Source organism: Otolemur garnettii, unplaced genomic scaffold, assembly GCF_000181295.1.
Source record: "Otolemur garnettii isolate 467f Iridium unplaced genomic scaffold, OtoGar3 scaffold00019, whole genome shotgun sequence".
NCBI classification, from domain to species: domain Eukaryota; kingdom Metazoa; phylum Chordata; class Mammalia; order Primates; family Galagidae; genus Otolemur; species Otolemur garnettii.
Window position 1 is genome coordinate 11,484,549 of NW_003852414.1, and position 19,473 is coordinate 11,504,021.

The following is a 19,473-nucleotide window of genomic DNA, read 5'->3' on the forward strand; positions in this document are numbered from 1 at the left end:
TGAGACTGGCATCACCAAGCTAGTTTGACTATAAGTAATCAGGTTCCACTTAAAACTCTATAAAACCACAGAATCCTATAACCAGACAAAGTTAAGGATGAACTGCTGATTTCCAGATTTCTGTCTGTTAAAATACAAATTATATTAGGTGCTTACAAAATTATAATGTAATGGCATCATGATTAAAGAAAATAGGATTATCTTACACACTAAAAGACAAATAATGTGCTGCCACTTACCCGGCCATAATCATAGAAGCCATCACTAATTATGTTACTTGATGATAAATAGCCAGTCTGGCTATATTTCAGGGGAAGATTGTTGTTGAGCAATTTGTTATAAGCTGTCTCGCTGAATTTATTTTTTCGATTTCCTGATAGGTTAACTTCATCAAGGATATCTAAAGCCCTGTCAATAAAAACAAAAAGCATTGTTTGCTTTACACAAGCAATCCAAGAGTGAGCTCCCACTTACACACCTGCTTATGATTTAGAAGTATGGACTGAGATGGAAGGCCTCCCCAAATCTGTCCTTCTTATGGGTATACATGTCTGCCATGTAGTAACTCATTCAAATAGTTGAAAAAGACATGTTTGGTGGGAAAAAAGCTCTTTGTTTACTTAAAGCAAAATTAGTATTGGATCCCAACATTTTCAGCTAAATAGGCAACAAATGTAAAGAAATCCATGTTTAGAACCTGGTACAGTGGCTCACGCCTGTAATCCCAGCACTCTGGGAGGCTGAGGCAGGTAGATTGCCTGAGCACACAGGTTAGAGACCCGCCTGAGCCAGAGCAAGACCTTGTCTCTGAAAGTAGCTGGGAATTGTGGCAGGTGCCTATAGTCCCAGCTATTCGGGAGGTTGAGGCAAGGGGATCACTTGAGCTCAAAAGTTTGAGGTTGCTGTGAGCTGTGATGCTGCGGCACTCTACCAAGAGCTACAAAGTGAGACTCTGTTTCAAGAAACAAAAAGAAAAAAAGAAATTAATAGACTGACTATAGAAATTTGTAGTTCTGGCTCGGCGCCTGTAGCTCAAGCGGCTAAGGCGCCAGCCACATACACCTAAGGTGGCGGGTTCGAATCCCCAGCCCGGGCCCGCCAAACAACAATGACGGCTGCAACCAAAAAATGGCCAGGCGTTGTGGCGGGCGCCTGTAGTCCCAGCTACTTGGGAGGCTGAGGCAGGAGACTCGTTTGAGCCCAGGAGCTGGAGGTTGCTGTGAGCTGTGATGCCATGGCACTCTACCCAGGGGGATAGCTTGAGGCTCTGTCTCAAAAAAAAAAAAAAGAAAGAAAGAAATTAGTAGTTCTGACTACAAAACATTAAAACCCTACTTGCTCTGGGAGGCCAAAGAGGGTGGATTTCTTGAGCTCAATAATTCAAGACCAGCCTGCAAGAGTAAGCCCCATCTCTACTAAAACCAGAAAAAACTAGCTGAGCAGGCGGTGCCTATGGCTCAAAGGAGGAGGGCACCAGCCCCATATACCAGAGGTGGTGGGTCCAAACCCGGCCCTGGCCAAAAACTGCAAAAAAAAAAAAACCTAGCTGAGCATCATGGCGGGCTCCTCTAGTCCCAACTACTTGGGAGGCAGAGGCAAGAGGATCACTCTCTTGAGCCCAAGAGTTTGAGGTTGCTGTGAGCTGAGCTGTGATGCCACAGCACTCTACTGAGGGCAACATAGTGAGACTCAGAAAAAGAAAGAAAAGAAAAGAAACAAAGAAACTAATAGACTGATTATAGAAATTATTAGTTCTGAATATGGAACTTTAAAACCCTATTGGCTCTGGGAGGCCGAGGCAGGTAGATTTCTTGAGCTTAAGAGTTCAAGACCGACCTGCAAGAGTGAGACCCCATCTCTACTAAAAATAGAAAAAACTAGCTGAGCATCATGGCAGGCGCCTGTAGTCCCAGCTACTCTCAAGGCTGAGGCAAGAGGATCACTCACTTGAACCCAAGAGTTTGAGGTTGCTCTGAGGTATGATGCCGGGGCATTCTACCCAGGGCAATAGGGTAAGACTCTGTCTCTAAATAAATAAATAATAAAAACCCTATTTGCAGATATGCTAAAGGCAACTAACTTTTCTACTCAGGGTAAGGAGAACCAGTTTGGTGAGGGTGGTTAAATCGGGAATTCTGGTGAAAATGCATGGATGAGTGGAGAAGAAAAATAGAAATGGTAGTCTTGGCTCGCCCATGTTAATTTCACACTGAAAGTTGAAAGGCAAGTAGGATTTATTTGGCAATGGCAGAGGGAAGTGAAAGAGGAGCTTGAGACGGCATCCACTCACCCGAGCTTGGACAACTCGGTGGCTGTCAGCTCGTCGCTGGCGCACACTGCCACAGCCCAGCTGGCGTGCTTCCTAACTTCATCGTTCTTGGAGCGCAGGAGATCCACCAGGGGCTCCAACCCGCCGGCATTTCTTAACTAAAAGCAGCATTGAAATTTTACCCATTGAAAATACAGACTCTAAATATTTAGGTTTTTCAATATCTCATTATTTGATTGCCAAAAAGTTTTAACTATGTAAAAACCTTTTAGGAAGTGTCTATATTTACCTTTATAAAATTCGAGGGGGAAAAAATCTATTGCAAAACCCTTACGTGAAGGAGCCCAGTTTTCTGCCCCTAGTACAGTAACAGAGGGAGGTCATCCTGTGTGTACATGGGACAGGGATGGGGCAGGAGCCTGTCTTCTCACTGCCTATGTTCACTGCCCTGTGTGTATTTACTCTGCACCTGGGTGCTGAATGCTCATTTGGCCCTTTGCTAGACAAAGTAAGGGTCTCTCAAAGATGTCCTCATCTCTGGCAGGGACTTTGCAGAGATGATTAAGTTAAGGATCTTGAGATGGGGAGATTCTCCTGGATTAGCAGGTGGATGTGATGTGACCACAAGAATCTATTTTTTTTTTTTTTGAGACAGAGCCTCAAGCTATCCCCCTGGGTAGAGTGTCATGGCATCACAGCTCATAGCAACCTCCAACTCCTGGGCTCAAGCGACTCTCCTGCCTCAGCCTCCCAAGTAGCTGGGACCACAATCGCCCACCACAAGGCCTGGCCATTTTTTTTTTTGGTTGCAGCCATCATTGTTGTTTGGTGGGCCTGGGCTGGAGATTCGAACCCGCCACCTTAGGTGTATGTGGCTGGCGCCTTAGCTGCTTGAGCTACAGGCGCCGAGCCTAAGATTTTTTTTTTTTTCAGTTTTTGCTGGGGCTGGGTTTGAACTCGCCACCTCCGGCATATGGGGTCGGTGCCCTACCCTTTTGAGCCACAGGCGCCACCGGCCACAAGGATCTTTATGAAGGAGACGAGAGTTCTGGGAAAAGAAAATACGGTGGAGGCAGAGGCTGGAGTGACATGCTTTGCAGATCCAAGAAGGGTCACCAACCAAGCAAAACAGCAGCCTCCAAAAGCTTGCAAGGGCGAGGAAATAGATTCCCCCCTACAGCTTCCAGAAGGAATGAATCCCTGTCAGCACCTTGATTTTAGTTCACAGACCTACATTGGGACTTCTGATCTCCCAGGCTGGAGATAATTAATAGATTTGCTTGCTTTAAGCCACTAAGCAGTGGTAATTTCTTACAGCAGCAATAGAAAACTAACATGGTCCCTAAGCTGTGGCAGAGGAACCAATGGGGGCAGGCCGCACCACATCACCGGACACAGCCTCCAAGTCAGCAGGGGGGCAGAGCGATACCCAAGCAATTCTCTAGAAAAAGACGCAACTTTGCTACCCTTATACAGTGTCTTCTATTCCTTTCCCCAAGGAGTGAAGAAAAAGAGCATGGAGGGAACTACATTAATTATATCATTAAAAGAAATTACTCATGTATGAAACTATTCCAATCAGGGAAAGAACAAAGATCTGACAAAGCTCTTGTCTCATATGTGAAATGCAATATTGTATTATCTGAGCCTGGAGGACAGAAAGACTATTCTACCAGTCTGTATGAGTAGTATCTGCAGATAAGAGCCATGTGGGATAGGGCTCACGTTGTCATTCTCATCTCAAACACAGGGACTCTGGCGGGGCTCACAGGTGAGCACACGTGCGGGAAGCATAGAAAAGTTTGCTATGCTTCGCAAGCCAGATTTCTGAACATCTTTATTTCTGGTTGTAAGATAGTAATCTAATTCCACCTGCTCTTCTGGCAAGGATCTAATTTATTCATTTATTTCTCCATTCACTCCTTCCTTCCTTCATTTACAACTGTTTATTCACCATACCTTATGTGCCAGGTATATGTTATTAAAATGGCTGCAGGGAAAAACCTCTCAGTTTCCGTTCCTAAGGCCTCAAGGAGCTCACAGTCTTTCATACAAGAGTCATAAAATGTGAAAAAAGAAGACAAAGGGGTGACCATAAGTGTAAGAGGAGCAGAGAGGAAGGTGGGCCCAATTTCAAATACTGAAGAAAGGCCTTATGGAGGGAAGGGTGGTTAGCTGGGAATTCACCAGGTGGAAAAAAGAAAGCAAGGAGAGAGAATCACAGGTAAAGGTGCTTCTGGAGTGGGGAGTTCCACTGTGCAGGGAGGGAGCAGTGGTGGTTACTAGGCAGGTGCATGTCATGGGGCTCTTGCATAAGGCTAAGAGCAGCTTAACTTTACCAGCAGGTAAAGGCAGGCCCCTGGGGAGATGGGATGGTGTGATGAGGGCCTGGAGGCAGTAAAGGGAGTAGGAGGAAGCAGAAGGGAAGCCCCGAAGCCCTGAGGATTCCAGGAACTAGACAGACTCCTCTGCAAGCTGTGTGAGGGTATGACTGGGACACTGTTTGTCACTGTGCTCCCGATGCCTCACAGAGTTCCTGGCATGTAGAAGATGGTAAAGACACATCTGGTGCCATCCTCCTCCCTGAATGGACAAGTGCAAATGAACCAAGTCAATGGGAAGGGGGAAGGGAGATAGAACAGGGATCTAAGAGACGGAAGAGATGCTATGCTGTCTGGGCAAGCAGCAGAGTTTGAAGCTTGGGCTCTGGACTCGGAACCTGCCATTTCCTGGCTCTCTGTCTCCTTTTATTTTATTTTTATTTTTATTTTTTTTGGAGACAGGGTCTCACTCTGTTCCCAGGCTGGAGTGTGGTTGTATCCTCATAGCTCACTGTAGCTCCCAATTCCTAGGCTCAAGCAATCCTCCCACTTCAGCTTCCTGAGTAGCTGGGACCATAGGCACCTGGCACAATGCCCAGCTAATATTTTCTATTTTTAGTAGAGATGGGGTCTCACTCTGGCTCAGGCTGGTCTCTAACTCTATGAACTTTCAAAAAATATGCAATTGTGCTTTAAAATTATGAAATATATGAGAAATACAAGTATATGTATAACCCATATTCAAATCTAAAGCAGTGGTTCTCAACCTTCCTAATGCCGCAGTGTATTTTCATTATTAAAAAGGGGTCATGACCCACAGGTTGAGAACCGTTCATTTAAAGAATCCTAGTAAAAGGCATGTCTGTCTGTCTACCACCCGGATTAAGAAATGGCACATTTCAATGACACTGAATCCCTGTGTCAGTTGCCTTCTGTCCTTATTCCCCCTAGAAGCACCCACTCTCTTAAATTTGGGATTCATCATTCCCTTGCTTTCCTTTATAGCTTTAACGTATATGTATGTATGCCGAAACAACATATTGCTTAATTTTACATATTTCTGAATGTTATAAAAATGGAATCATAAGCATGTATTTTTTCTACAACTTGTTTTGGTTCAGCTTGTGAATTTCATCCCTGTTCATGTATGTGACTGTAGTTCATTCATTTTCACTGACAGGAGATTCCATTTCATGAATACAGCACAATTAAGTCATCATTCTCTTAACAGTTCGACAATTGGTTCATTTCCAGTTGTTTAGACACTAAAATAATGTTTCCTGGTACCCCTAGGCGAGAGATTCTCTTAGGTACATATCTAGAAACGGAATTGCTAGGTTATACCTATGGTATGCTCATCTACTGGGCTAAAAGAAAAAAAGAATGCCAGTATGTTTTCCAAAGTGTTGTACCAGTTGTGAAGGACTTAAATGACCAGTAGGTTTCCAACACGTGAAAATGTTTCAGATGAATCCACGAAAAACAGGAGAGAAGGAATATTGTTAAAGCTCTCACCTCCGTCCGGGCCTCGACATCGCACGCGATTGCCGCCACGGTGAGAGCGGCTTTGCTCTGCACGACGGTGTTCGCAGAATGCAGCGGGGCGATGATGGCGAGCATGATGCCGCGACTCTGGATGGTGGCGCGCAGCGGCTCCTGCATGGCCATGTTTGTTAGCACCGTCGCGGCGTTGGCGATGGCTCCATCTCGTTTGCTAGACAGGAGATTTATTAACGGATCAATACCATCGGCTTCCGCGGTAGCCCTGAGTAAATGAAGGAGAAATGAATGGGATTCATCTGAGCTCAAGAAATTATCCTCGGAGCATGCAACTAAGCTTATAAAACAAATGAGTACAGAAATGAACAATTTTAGAAATAAATTAATTTGCCATGTGATGAACCCAGAATTGAGTGCCAGTGACTTAAGTGGAGTCTGGGAAAGTTTCAGGTATGAATGAATTTCAATTATCCCTTTCCTACTCCTACAACTTCTGGTGGTAATAGAAAAATATGCTAACTACTACTTAGAAATTCTACTAGGGTCCAAGTGCTTTTTTTTTTTTTACTTAGTTATACTTATGAGACTTGGAAATTCCATTAAAATATTCCCAATCATTAAGAAAATAAAGTCTTGGCTCGGTGCCTATGGCTCAGCCGGCTAAGGCGCCAGCCACGTACACCTAGGGTGGCGGGTTCGGATCCCCAGCCCGGACCGCCAGGCAACAATGACGGCTGCAACCAAAAAATGGCCGGGCGTTGTGGCGGGCGCCTGTGGTCCCAGCTGCGTGGGAGGCAGAGGCAGGAGACTCGCTTGAGCCCAGGAGTTGGAGGTTGCTGTGAGCTGTGGTGCCACGGCATTCTACCCAGGGGGACAGCTTGAGGCTCTGTCTCACAAAAAAAAAAAAAAAGAAAGAAAATAAAGTCTTAAATAGGAGGAATGAGCAAGTATGGAAATTCTTGATCTAAGTGAAAATTCTTTAGCTCCTGTCCCCTTTCTTCAAATTAGATTGTTAATTATAGGCAGAGGTTAACATGTATGAAATCAGCAAATCATTCTGCATGTGAATGCTGCTTGTACAAATTAAACATCAAAGATGAAAGTCATGATATTGATATAAATAATTTCAGTAATGTAGGCATATTCAGTTAAATATCCTATTTCTAGTATAGAAAGACTACAGTTATTGTTTTCATAAACAGAAAGCCTAAATCTTCTTTTTTAAGAACACAGTACTTGGGCGGCACCTGCGGCTCAGTGAGTAGTACGCCAGCCCCATATACCCATATACCGAGGGTGGTGGGTTCAAACCCAGCCCTGGCCAAACTGCAACAAAAAAATAGCCAGGAGTTGTGGCCAGTGCCTGTAATCCCAACTACTTAGGAGGCTGGGGCAAGAGAATCACCTAAGCCCAAGAAGCTGGAGGTTGCTATGAGCTGTGATGCCATGCGGCACTCTACCAAGGGTGACAAAGTGAGGCTCTGTCTCTTTAAAAAAACAAACAAACAAACAAACAAAAAAACACAGTACTTTCCATAGTCCTAGTTTTTTAATCACTTTTAAAACTCCTAATAGTAAAAACAAAAACTAGAGTATTTTAATAAATGGCAGACAATTTAATCATGTTCCTCAATGTCTGGAATTGCTTTTAAAAGGAGGTATTCTAAACAACAAGACACACAGTGCATTTTGATTTTAAAAGAAGATCCAAAATTACATGTTAAAAATCTATTTAAATCACTATGCTATCACCCTGATAATGGAGATCATTAAGACAATAAAAAACATACTTGAGGTTCCCTCCAATAATATGAAAATCTCTTTTAAGTTTCTATTTGACATCTTTTTTTCATTTAGGATCATATAGTAACCAAAACTGAAACAAACAAATCAGGCTACATGATATGGCCCAGCACTCTGTATTCTGATGAGTTAAATCCAATTTAGTTCTGTCACCTGAGTGTGAAGGAGGACTGGTAACTGGATAGACATGACAACTGTCCAGCAAAGAGGAGATAAATACAATCTCATTCAGGAGCCTCCTAGGCCTGTGGGCAAGGAGGTCCTGTGATTGAGGCACAAACTGGGTCTGAAGGAAACTGGACCACAGGGATGGGACAGGAATGAGGGGAGCAGAGGAGGTGGCTGTGGAGAATGACCTTGAAGGGCTCAGTTGGTGTTGACGGTGAAGAGCCACCTTCCCCCCCCCCCATCAAACAGATCACACTGAGAAATTTTTTTCCTTTAACTTATTTTTCAGGCATTTGATGTAACCAGTCTCTTAAATCAAATATTTTGTATTTTTTAGTCATCATAAAATTCCTTAGCCAAAATACATGATTTCTTTGTCACTTAGTGATTTTCCCTTTGACAATGTTCACTTTTTAAAACATCTTGGAGAGTTAAGAAAGAGCATACATGGTGGCACTGCAAACTAGTGCAGCCTCTTTGGAGGGAAGTATGGAGACTCCTCAAAGAATACGAATTAGACCTCCCATTTGATCCTGCAATCTTATTGCTAGGCATCTTCCCAGAAGAAAAAATATCATTTTATCATAAGGACATTTGCACTAGATTGTTTATCGCAGCTCAATTTACAATTGCCAGGACATGGAAACAACCTAAATGCTCATCAACTCAGGAATGGATTAACAAATTGTGGTACATGCACAATATGGAATTACTATTCAACCATAAAAAAGATGGTGACTTCCCATCTATTGTAATATCCTGGATGGAGTTAAAACACATTCTTCTTAGTAAAGTATCACAAGAATGTAAAAGCAAATATCCGGCTCGGTGCCTGTGGCTCAAGCGGCTAAGGCACCAGCCACATACACCTAAGGTGGCGGGTTCGAATCCCCAGCCCGGGCCCGCCAAACAACAATGATGGCTGCAACCAAAAAATGGCCAGGCATTGTGGTAGGCGCCTGTAGTCCCAGCTACTTGGGAGGCTGAGGCAAGAGACTCGCTTGAGCCCAGGAGTTGGAGGTTGCTGTGAGCATGATGCCACAGCACTCTACCCAGGGGGATAGCTTGAGGCTCCGTCTCAAAAAAAAAAAAAAGCAAATATCCAATGTACTCAATACTAATATGAAGCCAGTAGCCGATCTAATGCATGCCCACATGGGAGAAAAACTCAAACTCATTTCAGTTCCAGCTGGGGGGAAGGGTAATGAGGGAAGAGGGGGGTTGGGGTACTCTCACTGAATGGACACAGGGTGGGGGTGTTTGGACACCTTTTGTGTGTGGGTCATAACCACAAGAGGGATTCTACCTGGCAAAATCAAATGTTTTGACCCAGTTGTTTGTACTCTCACATTAACCTGAAATAAATTTACTTTCCAAAAAAAAAAAAAGAAAGAAAGAAAGAAAGAGTACACAGTGAAGATACTTCAGCGGTAGCCATGGATAGAAGCTAGAGTATTTGAAACAAAAGCACGCCAATCAGTTATCAAAGGTTTTCAGGGAGTTTGGGAAAATTAAACCATACATAGGATCACGCATTTTTTTTTTTTGTAGTTGTCATTGTTGTTTAGCAGGCTCCAGGCCCAGGCCGGGTTCAAACCCCCCAGCCCCAGTGTATGTGGCCCGACCACTGAGCTTATGGCGCCAAGCCATATACATCGGTATTTTAGTTTCTCTTGAACAAAGAAATATCAAGTCACTGAGATACACCAGCCACACCTAAGCACTTGGCCTTTCTATTTGGATTTTGCTTCTCTCTCTCCTGTACAAAGGCATATTTACTCCTCCCACCTTCTGCTCTTTTCTTTGCTCTTTACGGAGATAGTAAAGGGAAATACGTAAAAACCTAGCTGTTTAAAAATCCCAAGATTCTTGTACACAGTGGAATACAGCTTTTACTAAATTGAACATAAACGTCAGCACGGGGAGACAGATCACGTATGCACAGCTGGGAGGAACAACTTGCATTATATGTACGAATCTGCCTGTAATTTGCTGTGTGCAGCTCTGTTTATGTCTAAAAAGAATAACTGAGATTAACTTATTATGGTGGAAAAATCAAACTATTATTCTTACCTAAAAAAAAATAATAATTGGGTGGCACCCGTGGCTCAGTAGGTAGGGCGCTTGCCCCATATACTGAGGGTGGTGGGTTCGAACCCAGCCCCTGCCAAACTGCAACAAAAAAATAGCCAGGCATTGTGGTGGGTGCCTGTAGTCCCAGTCCCAGCTACTCGGGAGGCCAAGGCAAGAGAATTGCCTAAGCCCAAGAGCTGGAGGTTGCTGTGAGCTATGATGCTACAGCACTCTACCAAGAGCAACAAAATGAGACTTTGTCTCAAAAAAAAAAAAAAAAAGCTAATTTCATTTACAGAAACAGAGTGCAGAATTTATAATTATTTTAACAACAATTAAAAAAAGGATTGCATTAATTCTGTTTCTTTCGAACCCGGGGCAATCTGTTTTATTTTTCCGTGTCTAATACGTGCACAAGCTGAAGCCTGTCATATTTTAAAAACACATTTCAATTTCCTAAATAGTATCATGTTATCCAAATGAATGGGATGGACGTCAAACTGCTTTGTTACAAAATCCAGAATTATAGGCCCATATGTCATCACAATAATTTGAAAATATTTTCTGATATTTACTCCATCTAGTTGGCGTTGAATCAAGTAAGAGTCTACATTGTAAACTGGAAAAAAACACAAACTGAAAAACAAATATTGGAATGTATAAAACATCAGTTGATATCATTTGACATAGGTTAAACAGAGGTGAAGTTTGGCATATCGTGTGTATTCAACCTATTACCAAGTCTGACTATTTTTCTCTTCCATATTTTCAAATCTCTCCCTTCTCCTCATCCTTCTACTGAATCCAAACCAACAACCTTTCTAGTAAATGGATATAAGTAAAACATAAAGCGTACCCAGGCCTCTAACAGGTCTTGCCTCTCCCCTCCCGATCCTTTCTCCACCTTACAGCTAAAATGATTTTTTCAAATATAATCATATCGTTCCTCTACTTAAAACTCTCATGGTTTCCCACTGCTCAGGATAAAGCCCCAAATTTCTGCCGTGGCCCCCTGTCCACCATCTGCCTCTTTCCGTTTCTCTGTGTGTACCCTAGGCCTCTGTGGCAACCTTTCCATCTCAGGGCATTTCCTTCTGCTTCTCCCAATTCCCTACACACTCCTGCCCCTGGATAATTCCCAGTCATCTTGCATCATTCAACACAAAGGTCTTTTCCTCACTAAAGCATTTCTTGATCCCAAAACTTGGTCTCTTTTGTACATAAGCACAGAGTATTCATGTGATAAATATATGCATTATTTTCTTGTTTGTTTTTAAAAATGACATTTTGGTGCAAATGTTCACAAAGTGACAATTTTAAATGTCAGTTTTGCAGCACTTGTTACAGAATGGAATCCACAACAGTGTTTCATGTAGGTCCCCACACGTGGCAATGAAAAATGACTTACAGAAAGAGTATGAAGAACATGGCTGAGGAAAAATTCAAACACACAAATAGTGTTTATTGATGGGTCACTGAAAAATAAATATTCATGTCTGTGTTTTCCCACTGGTGTTCCCTTTGCCCCCAACACTGTTCCCTGTGCCACCTGCTCTTCTGCCCGGAGAACTCCAGTGACTCTTTACTACCTGCTCACCTGCCTTTTCCTCTGCAAAGGCATCCATGACCATCGCTATTCCTCTCTGCTAATCACCATGTCCTCTGTGCTGTGTCTACACCTGGCATGTCCTTTGTAGAGGTGCTACCTGAGTCTTACTTAGGAAGATCAATATCTTTTAGTTGCTTCGAATCAACTGAAGGTGAGTGGAGCCAGCCTCTGCAGGTGTTGAGAAGGAGGAAGAAGGAGCTTAGCTCTGCTTTAAGTTTGCAAGAAGAGTTAGGATCCAACAACTTGGGATTTCCAATTTTATCACTTACAAAGCTGCTCTTGAAATCAATTCATTTCCTCCCCCAGGCCCAGTGCTTCTCCAATTATAGAGAGTGGTAATTTCTAGACAGAGTTCAATAAATACAGTTTTGCACTTTGGACAATTTCTTAGGGATATGCCCATTTCCTACATCCGGGGTAGTCTCTTTTTGTTGTTGCAGACATTGTTGACTCTTTTTGAGTGGGTACCAGATGACACCATTTGGTACCTTTCAGAATTGGATCCTTGCTGCAGTTTGAGATTCACATTCAACCCATCTGCGGAGTCTGGTTACATGAATCAAGGGTGACCTTGGGCAGTACAGAAATCTGTTTAACAGAGCCCACATACAGGGTAATATGCAGAACCCGATGGAACAGATGGTAATATTGGCAATAAGAACCTTGTTTGTTAACAGTGATTACAACCATTCCCACCAGCATGACTTTTCATATGTCTCTGTGAGTTTTGTCACAGGGAGGAAGGCATATTGGCGGCAGACACACTGCAAGTGGTCAGGGGAGGTGCACAGGCAGCAGCAAGCTCAGGGTTGGCACTTTGAAGCCTTGCAGGCCAGCACTAAATCTGTACAGGTGGAACGCTGGCCCCTACGATAAACATGTCTCCTGGTCATCACAGCCAGATTTGGAATGCTGTAAACGGAATTCCTGACTCTTGTTCCAACCAGTTTTTCAACAAAGGTAATGATCCAAGAAGTGGAGTATGTTCTGTAAATTAGTACATTTCTAAGTCCAAAACAACGATCACCCCACTGCAGCCCCACAGCTGCAGAATGCTGGGAGATGTGCCCCCAAGCTCTGGCTGAGCTCCAGCATTGACAAAACTAGCCAAGAGAATTTCTTTTTCCTTTTAAAGGAGTATTACTTAAAGAAGCGTTTCAAGCAAGTTTCCAATGTACTCAATACTAATATGATCCAGTAAACGATCTAATACACACTCATCTAAGAGAACAACTCAATTCCATTTAAGTTGGGGAGAGGGTGCAGAAGGGAGGGGAGCAGGGGAGGAGAGAGGGGGATGGTTGTGCTCCCACTTAATGAGCACAATGCAAGGGTATATGGCACGCCTTTTGGGTGCAGGACACAACTGCAACAGGGACTTTACCTAACAAATAGAAACACCATAACCTAATTGTTTATACTCTCACACTGATCTGAAATTAAACAAAGAAAGCTTTTCACTAAGGAAGAGAGTCACAATCAATTGCAGGCAAATGCTTAAAATGAAGGGTTAAGGTAACATATGATTATTGAAGTAATACCCAGAGACCAAAAAAAAAAAAAAAAATTGTTTTGCATCCTGTAGGAAAATGTTTTTTAAATTGGGGGAGGGAAAGCTAAGAAATATGTGAAACCAAACTGGTACTGTTGTACTGATGTGCCTTAGCCAGTATCATTTGGAGACTCAGAATGTGTTTTTATGCTAAAACTGCTGTGACATTATGGTTTCTTGAAGAGAACTAAATAACCACAAAGAGAATGGTGCATGCAACCCCGCACTCTCACAAACACACACGTTTGGGTTACCGATTTTGAGACAGTCAATCCACGTCTGAGGAAATCAAATGTAATTTTCTTACAAATGACACAGAGACTTTATCGACCTATCTGTTCAATCACAATACTCCACTGCCATACATGGCACCTTCTGTTTCAAAAGTCAGGATCCCCTGCCAGTAATGAAGGACCTGCCATCAGCCAAGAACAGCTCTCTTCATTCAGCATGGCTGACTTGTCTCCTATAAAAATTGGAATCATGGTCAAGGAGTTAGGATATTCATAACAAATGACTTTTGCAGTTACCAAATGTTTGTTTAGCGTGGAAATCAGTCTATTTATATATCTGTCGATGACAAGGGACACAGTCCCAAAGTAATTAGAGATACCACACTGTTGATTTTCTTAACTAAATAATAAGGATGCTGACTGTGCTAGTGTGACAGCAAATAAAAAATGTCTGGGACTTGCCAGGACTGGCTTATTCTCATCAGCTCAGATGTCACTTCTCAGAGAGGCCTTCCTTAACAAGCCATTTATTATTCCTTAGGCCCCTTTCATGGCCCTGTGGTCATGCCCCTCCCTATGACATTGTGTTTTTTTTGTTTTTTTTTTTTGTTTTTTTTTGAGACGGAGCCTCAAGCTATCTCCCTGGGTAGAGTGCCAAGGCATCATGCTCACAGCAACCTCCAACTCCTGGGCTCAAGTGAGTCTCCTGCCTCAGCCTCCCAAGTAGCTGGGACCATAGGCGCCCGCCACAGCGCCTGGCCATTTTTTGGTTGCAGCCATTGTTGTTTGGCGGGCCCCGGCTGGGGATTCGTACCCGCCACCTTAGGTGTATGTGGCTGGCACTTTAGCCGCTTGAGCCACAGGCGCCGAGCCCATTGTGCTCTCTTTTAATTTATACTTCTTCATTTCTGCAATCACTAAAATTTTCTAATATTGCTTATGTATTGGCTGTCCCTCTGATCAAAATGTAAGCTTGATGTGAGCAGCTTCAGAAAACCTTCGTCTCCTTCCCTACCATATCCCTACAGCATAGCACAGCTCTTAGCACATAAAGAACACCCACCCAAATAATGGTAGATTAATTGCAAAAGAAACCTAAATTCAAGATGACAACATCCTTAGCTTTGGGGATAAAACAATACAAGCTGTAAGGAGGGATCCCATTTAGCCCCCAGCACAATGATTTTCAACCAGTGTGCTGTGAAAATGTTTAAAGATCATTAATTAAATTATTTTTGAGAGAAGTTGAAAGCACAGTAAGTATATTCTTTCTTTTACTCTTTTTTTTTTTTTTTGATCAACATAATTTAAGTGTGCCACTGAAGTTTAAGGATAGGTTCAAACATGCCATGAGATTTTGAAAGGTTGGAAATACCGCCCTAGTGGAAGTTGGGCTCCAGACCCCCTGTGATCCTGGATAGAGGGTAATCACTTAGATGCACAAGATATAGTAGACTATCTATGTTCATTGTTGGTAGTTTCATAGCCAAAAAAGAGCGTTCAGAGACACTAAGACTTGCTCACAAGCAAGTTAATCAACAGACACAGGAGTAAAAACGTGGTCTTCTGACTTTTAGTCTGTTAACTTTCTATATTCACCAATTTTTTAAGCTTATAAAGTACCAAGTTTTCAGAATCAAACAACAGAATCCACTTGCTTTGCTATGTCATTCCTCAGGGAATGAGACACGAGAAGGGGGCAGAAAGAGAGAGGAGAGAAGAGGTGGGGAAAAGGAACCAGGGAGAAAAGGGAAGGGAGGGATGAAACTGGCCTCAAGGGTGCCCACAGGAATGCAAGCAGGCTGCCCGCTTGGTCTGGAGGAATTCCTGGAGCATATTCCTCAGGATCTCACCCAAATCTTTGTCTGTAGGTATAATCAGTGAGCAATAAGTTCCATTTCTAGAGTGAATAAAAAGTCATGAAAAATGCTCAATGTAAAAAATCAAGGGTTAGAAAAAATAACTTATATTAAGAAAACTGACATAGGTTTAAGTGTGTTTCAAAATGAAAGAGAAAAAAATGACAATATTCAAATTGTTTGATAATTCCATCTGAAAATCAGTAGTGTTAAATATTAAACCTGAAAATTATTAGCAACTTTAAATGAGGTCATACAAGTGTTAGTCTCTGCTTTGGAGGCAATAGAAGTGGCATGGATAATTTTCTAGTTGGGCCTTCTAGGGGACTCATGTAGCCTCACAAAACCGGTAGCTAACCAAATTCAAACAGTTTGCCAAGATTGAGTAAACATCAACCAACATAAAATGGGGTGTGGAATCAACTTGTTTTGTTGCAAAATTCAGCTTTTCATTCTATATTTTGTTCAAATCCAGTACGATTTTTCCAGTTGCCCATAACCAACACTTGAACAACATTCCATCAATTGGAGAGGTATCTAGGCTCTCTAAGAGGGTAGAAACTGCTTAGCAAACTTGGATGGAAATAATACGGGGATCATTTTCAACTTTACACTGAAGACTCATCGCATCTATGTTAGCTATTAATTTCAGAGGCCTTAAAAAAGTATTATACTTTAAATAATTAGTTTTTTAAGGGATCATCCTTAATACAAAATTGAATCTCCTAAAAAGTTATGAATCTAGCTCAAGTTGTCTTGCAAGATACTCACACTGCAAACATTCTAATTTGAAGTATCTAGAAGTATACAATAAAGTGACATAAATAAGAACTTTAAAACAAAATAATTATGCAAAGTCAAGAACAAAAAATCAACTACAGAAGCTACAATAGCAATGAGATGGTTACTTTATCTTCCTCAGTGTACTGCATATATTCTGTATGGTTATAGAACACAGATTTCCAGCTATCTGTACAATGAATGTCTCAAAACATTTTTAAACAACTGCACCTTAAAAGGGGCCAAAACAAATCCAAGCATCTATGAAATACATATTTAGCAGTAGAACATTCTCTCTCTCGAAAGAGAAAGAGCACATATACATGCTTTCCAGATCACGATGTTTTTAAAATGGCTTAAAATACTATTTTAGGGACACCGGAAAGCGTTTCAAATTCAGCTAGTCTGTGTTCCTTTAAATTACACAGCAATCATTCCGTTACCTTTTTGCCCCTCCCCCAACTCCCTCCAAACTGCCACTAGGGGTCAGTATGAAGACGCGGTTCCTCTCATTGTGGGCCGGGAAAATGGAACTCGCTGAAAACGTTTTCCTTGTGAAAAACCGTACGGAGACAAAGCCAACTATGTAACTTTAGCATTATTAAGTGTGTCCTATACATCAAGTCTATAACATGAGACTACTATGGCCAAACGTTTCCTTAATGAAAAGTGTTCTAAGCGACAAGATTACATATTCTAAGCAAATTTCTGAATTTTGGCCAGCGAGTCTGATCGGGGAGCAGGATGCTAAAAATCTGTTTTTCAAAGGGTGACAGTACACGTGCCTGGCCATCTCTTCTGCAAAGGGATGGAGAGGGAGAAGTGAAGCTTGTGGCATTTTGCTAACTTTCAAAGAGAGTTCTTCGGCCCCACCCACCCCCATGACCGCCATCCTTTACCGCGCTCCTTCATTCCACAATAAAATACAGGTAACTCTACGGAATAAGGGAATAAGCGTTAGCCTAAAATCTACAGAATAAAAAAGAGAAAAGTAACGGTGAAAATAAGTATACAAATATACTGCCTTCCACCCACTTTATTTAATGGATGGGAATTAAACATAAGGCTTGAAAAGTGTTTTCTATACATGCTAATGAGATTTGACGCTCAAATCACTTAAGATCATGCCCCTCTCTGGTAATGCTGAAATGGCTGGTAAGGACTTAGGCCACGGACTAAATGCAGTACTGCTTTTTTTCTTGACACATTAGATAAAGTACTGACTTTGCTTGAAATACTGTATGAAATTCTGACTGTGGTGAGATTTTAAATTTTTTCTTTACAGATTGTTTGGCTTTCTTAGGCATGATACTTCATAAATAATCCCAGGATTATTATAATTTTAATAAATTATTTAGCCAAGGCTTTATTTCTATGTTAGTGAAAGGAATTTTTAATACTGTCAATACAAAATGATAGGTCATTCATACATAATGAGGACCTTCGGAAGTTCCCATGGCCCTCAAATGCACATTTGTATAATTTTGGAGCATTCTGTCTCTTTCTGGGAGTCCCTTTGGGCTGTGCTCCTTACTCGGTTCATCATTTCCCTTGTGTGGCCCTGACCAGAGGTCACACAACGGCAAGACCGTCTCTACAGAAGAGGTCTCTGGGGTACTGTGGAGGCTGACAGTGGCCCAGCGATTTTTTTTTTTTTTAAGTAACCACTGTATGTGCTACCATTTAGAACTTTCTTGGGTCTCTGCTGTTGTGAGAAGTCAAAAAGAACTATAAGAAATTAAAAAAGAGGCTCAGCGCCTGTGGCTCAAGCAGCTGAGGCGCCAGCCACATACACCTAAGGTGGCGGGTTCGAATCCCCAGCCCGGACCCGCCAAACAATGATGGCTGCAACCAAAAAATGGCCGGGCGTTGTGGCGGGCACCCGTAGTCCCAGCTACTTGGGAGGCTGAGGCAGGAGACTCGCTTGAGCCCAGGAGTTGGAGGTTGCTGTGAGCATGATGCCATGGCACTCTGCCCAGGGGGATAGCTTGAGGTTCCGTCTCAAAAAAAAAAAAAAGAAATAAAAAAGAAATGGAGATAAAGGATCTCTAAGAATTACAAAGTACTAAGTATGGAGAATCAGGGTATAAGCTGTGTGTAAAACCATGGAGACTTGGTCATACATTTGTTCCTTAGCAAAATCACAGTTTTCACTTATCTCTAGATAACATTAATAAAATAATCACAGTTATTACTTTCTATATTTTTATTACATTCATTGAGTTTTATTTCCTACAAGAATTATATGTTTTGAAAAACATCTAGCCAATATTTATACTAATTTTCTAGTATTTTCATAGTTTATCAATGGCACAATTTAGTTACCATTGCCATAGGGAAATGAGAAACATTGAACCCTTTTTATTCTTGGGATAACTTACACTCTAGTTCTGATCAGATCCAACAGATGGCAGTGATGTTATAAATTAATAGATTAAAATATTCTTATAATAGGTAGGATCTCCTCCTTAGAAGATTATCAACCAAGAATAACTCTCTCTGTACTTGCATAAATAATGTAGAATTTTGATATGACTAATTGGATGGAAGCATACAGGATAAATATAACACAAAATCTAGCTAAAAATAATAGTTCCTATTTCAAAAATTCTCAGCTTTCTCATTTCCAAAAAGTATTACAAATTGAGAATTGCCAAAGAGATTAGCAGTGTACCAAGAAAGGATATCTGTGTCCACATTATCTGATGGATTACATTTCTATATCAAATTCATTTTTACTTCTTGGTTTCCATTGTTATTTAATCCTTTATATGGGTATAGTTTTAGCTTCCTCACTTTTTATTATTCGCTGGAATATAAATTTACTTTTTCTCCTTCTTTCACTTCTAATAACTGAGTCTGGCCCTCCTTTTTTACTATGCCTTCAAATAGATTTTTTTTTTATTCTTATTTATTGTCTTTTCATATTTTTACCCATTTTAGCCTTTGCACACATTCTCCAGATAATAGAGTGAAAAGTACCAGTAGAAGGCTTTTCCGGGTAAGCATCCAGTCTTACTTCTGTGATCCAAGTTCTAGTATAAAAATAAACAAAACAACACTGATGATTGCTTTTGGTTTTAAGTTATGCTCCTTGGTTGATCTCAAAAAGACAGTGGTTTTCTCATTGCCCTTTTGCTTTGCTTGTCTATTTGATCTTCATCTATTTTCTTTCTTTCTTTTCTTTTTTTTTTTTTTTTTTTTTCACTACGTTTCACCATATCACCCTGGCTAGAGTGCAATGGCATCACAGCTCACAGCAACCTCAAACTCTTGGGTTTAAGTGATTGTCTTGCCTCAGCCTCC

General features: G+C 41.6%; 1 protein-coding gene across 3 annotated transcripts in view; it reads right to left on the reverse strand.

Moving 5' to 3' along the window:
* Positions 1-19,473, reverse strand: part of ARMC3 (armadillo repeat containing 3) — an 82,334-nt gene that overhangs the window by 22,773 nt on the left and 40,088 nt on the right. For all 3 annotated transcript variants that reach the window (XM_003786759.2, XM_003786757.3, XM_003786758.3), the window contains exons 10-12: positions 6,106-6,355; positions 2,291-2,427; positions 240-408 (exon numbers count right to left, since the gene is read on the reverse strand). In XM_003786759.2, coding sequence (XP_003786807.1) covers positions 240-408; positions 2,291-2,427; positions 6,106-6,355 — 556 coding nt within the window. The remainder of the gene's footprint in view (positions 1-239; positions 409-2,290; positions 2,428-6,105; positions 6,356-19,473) is intronic.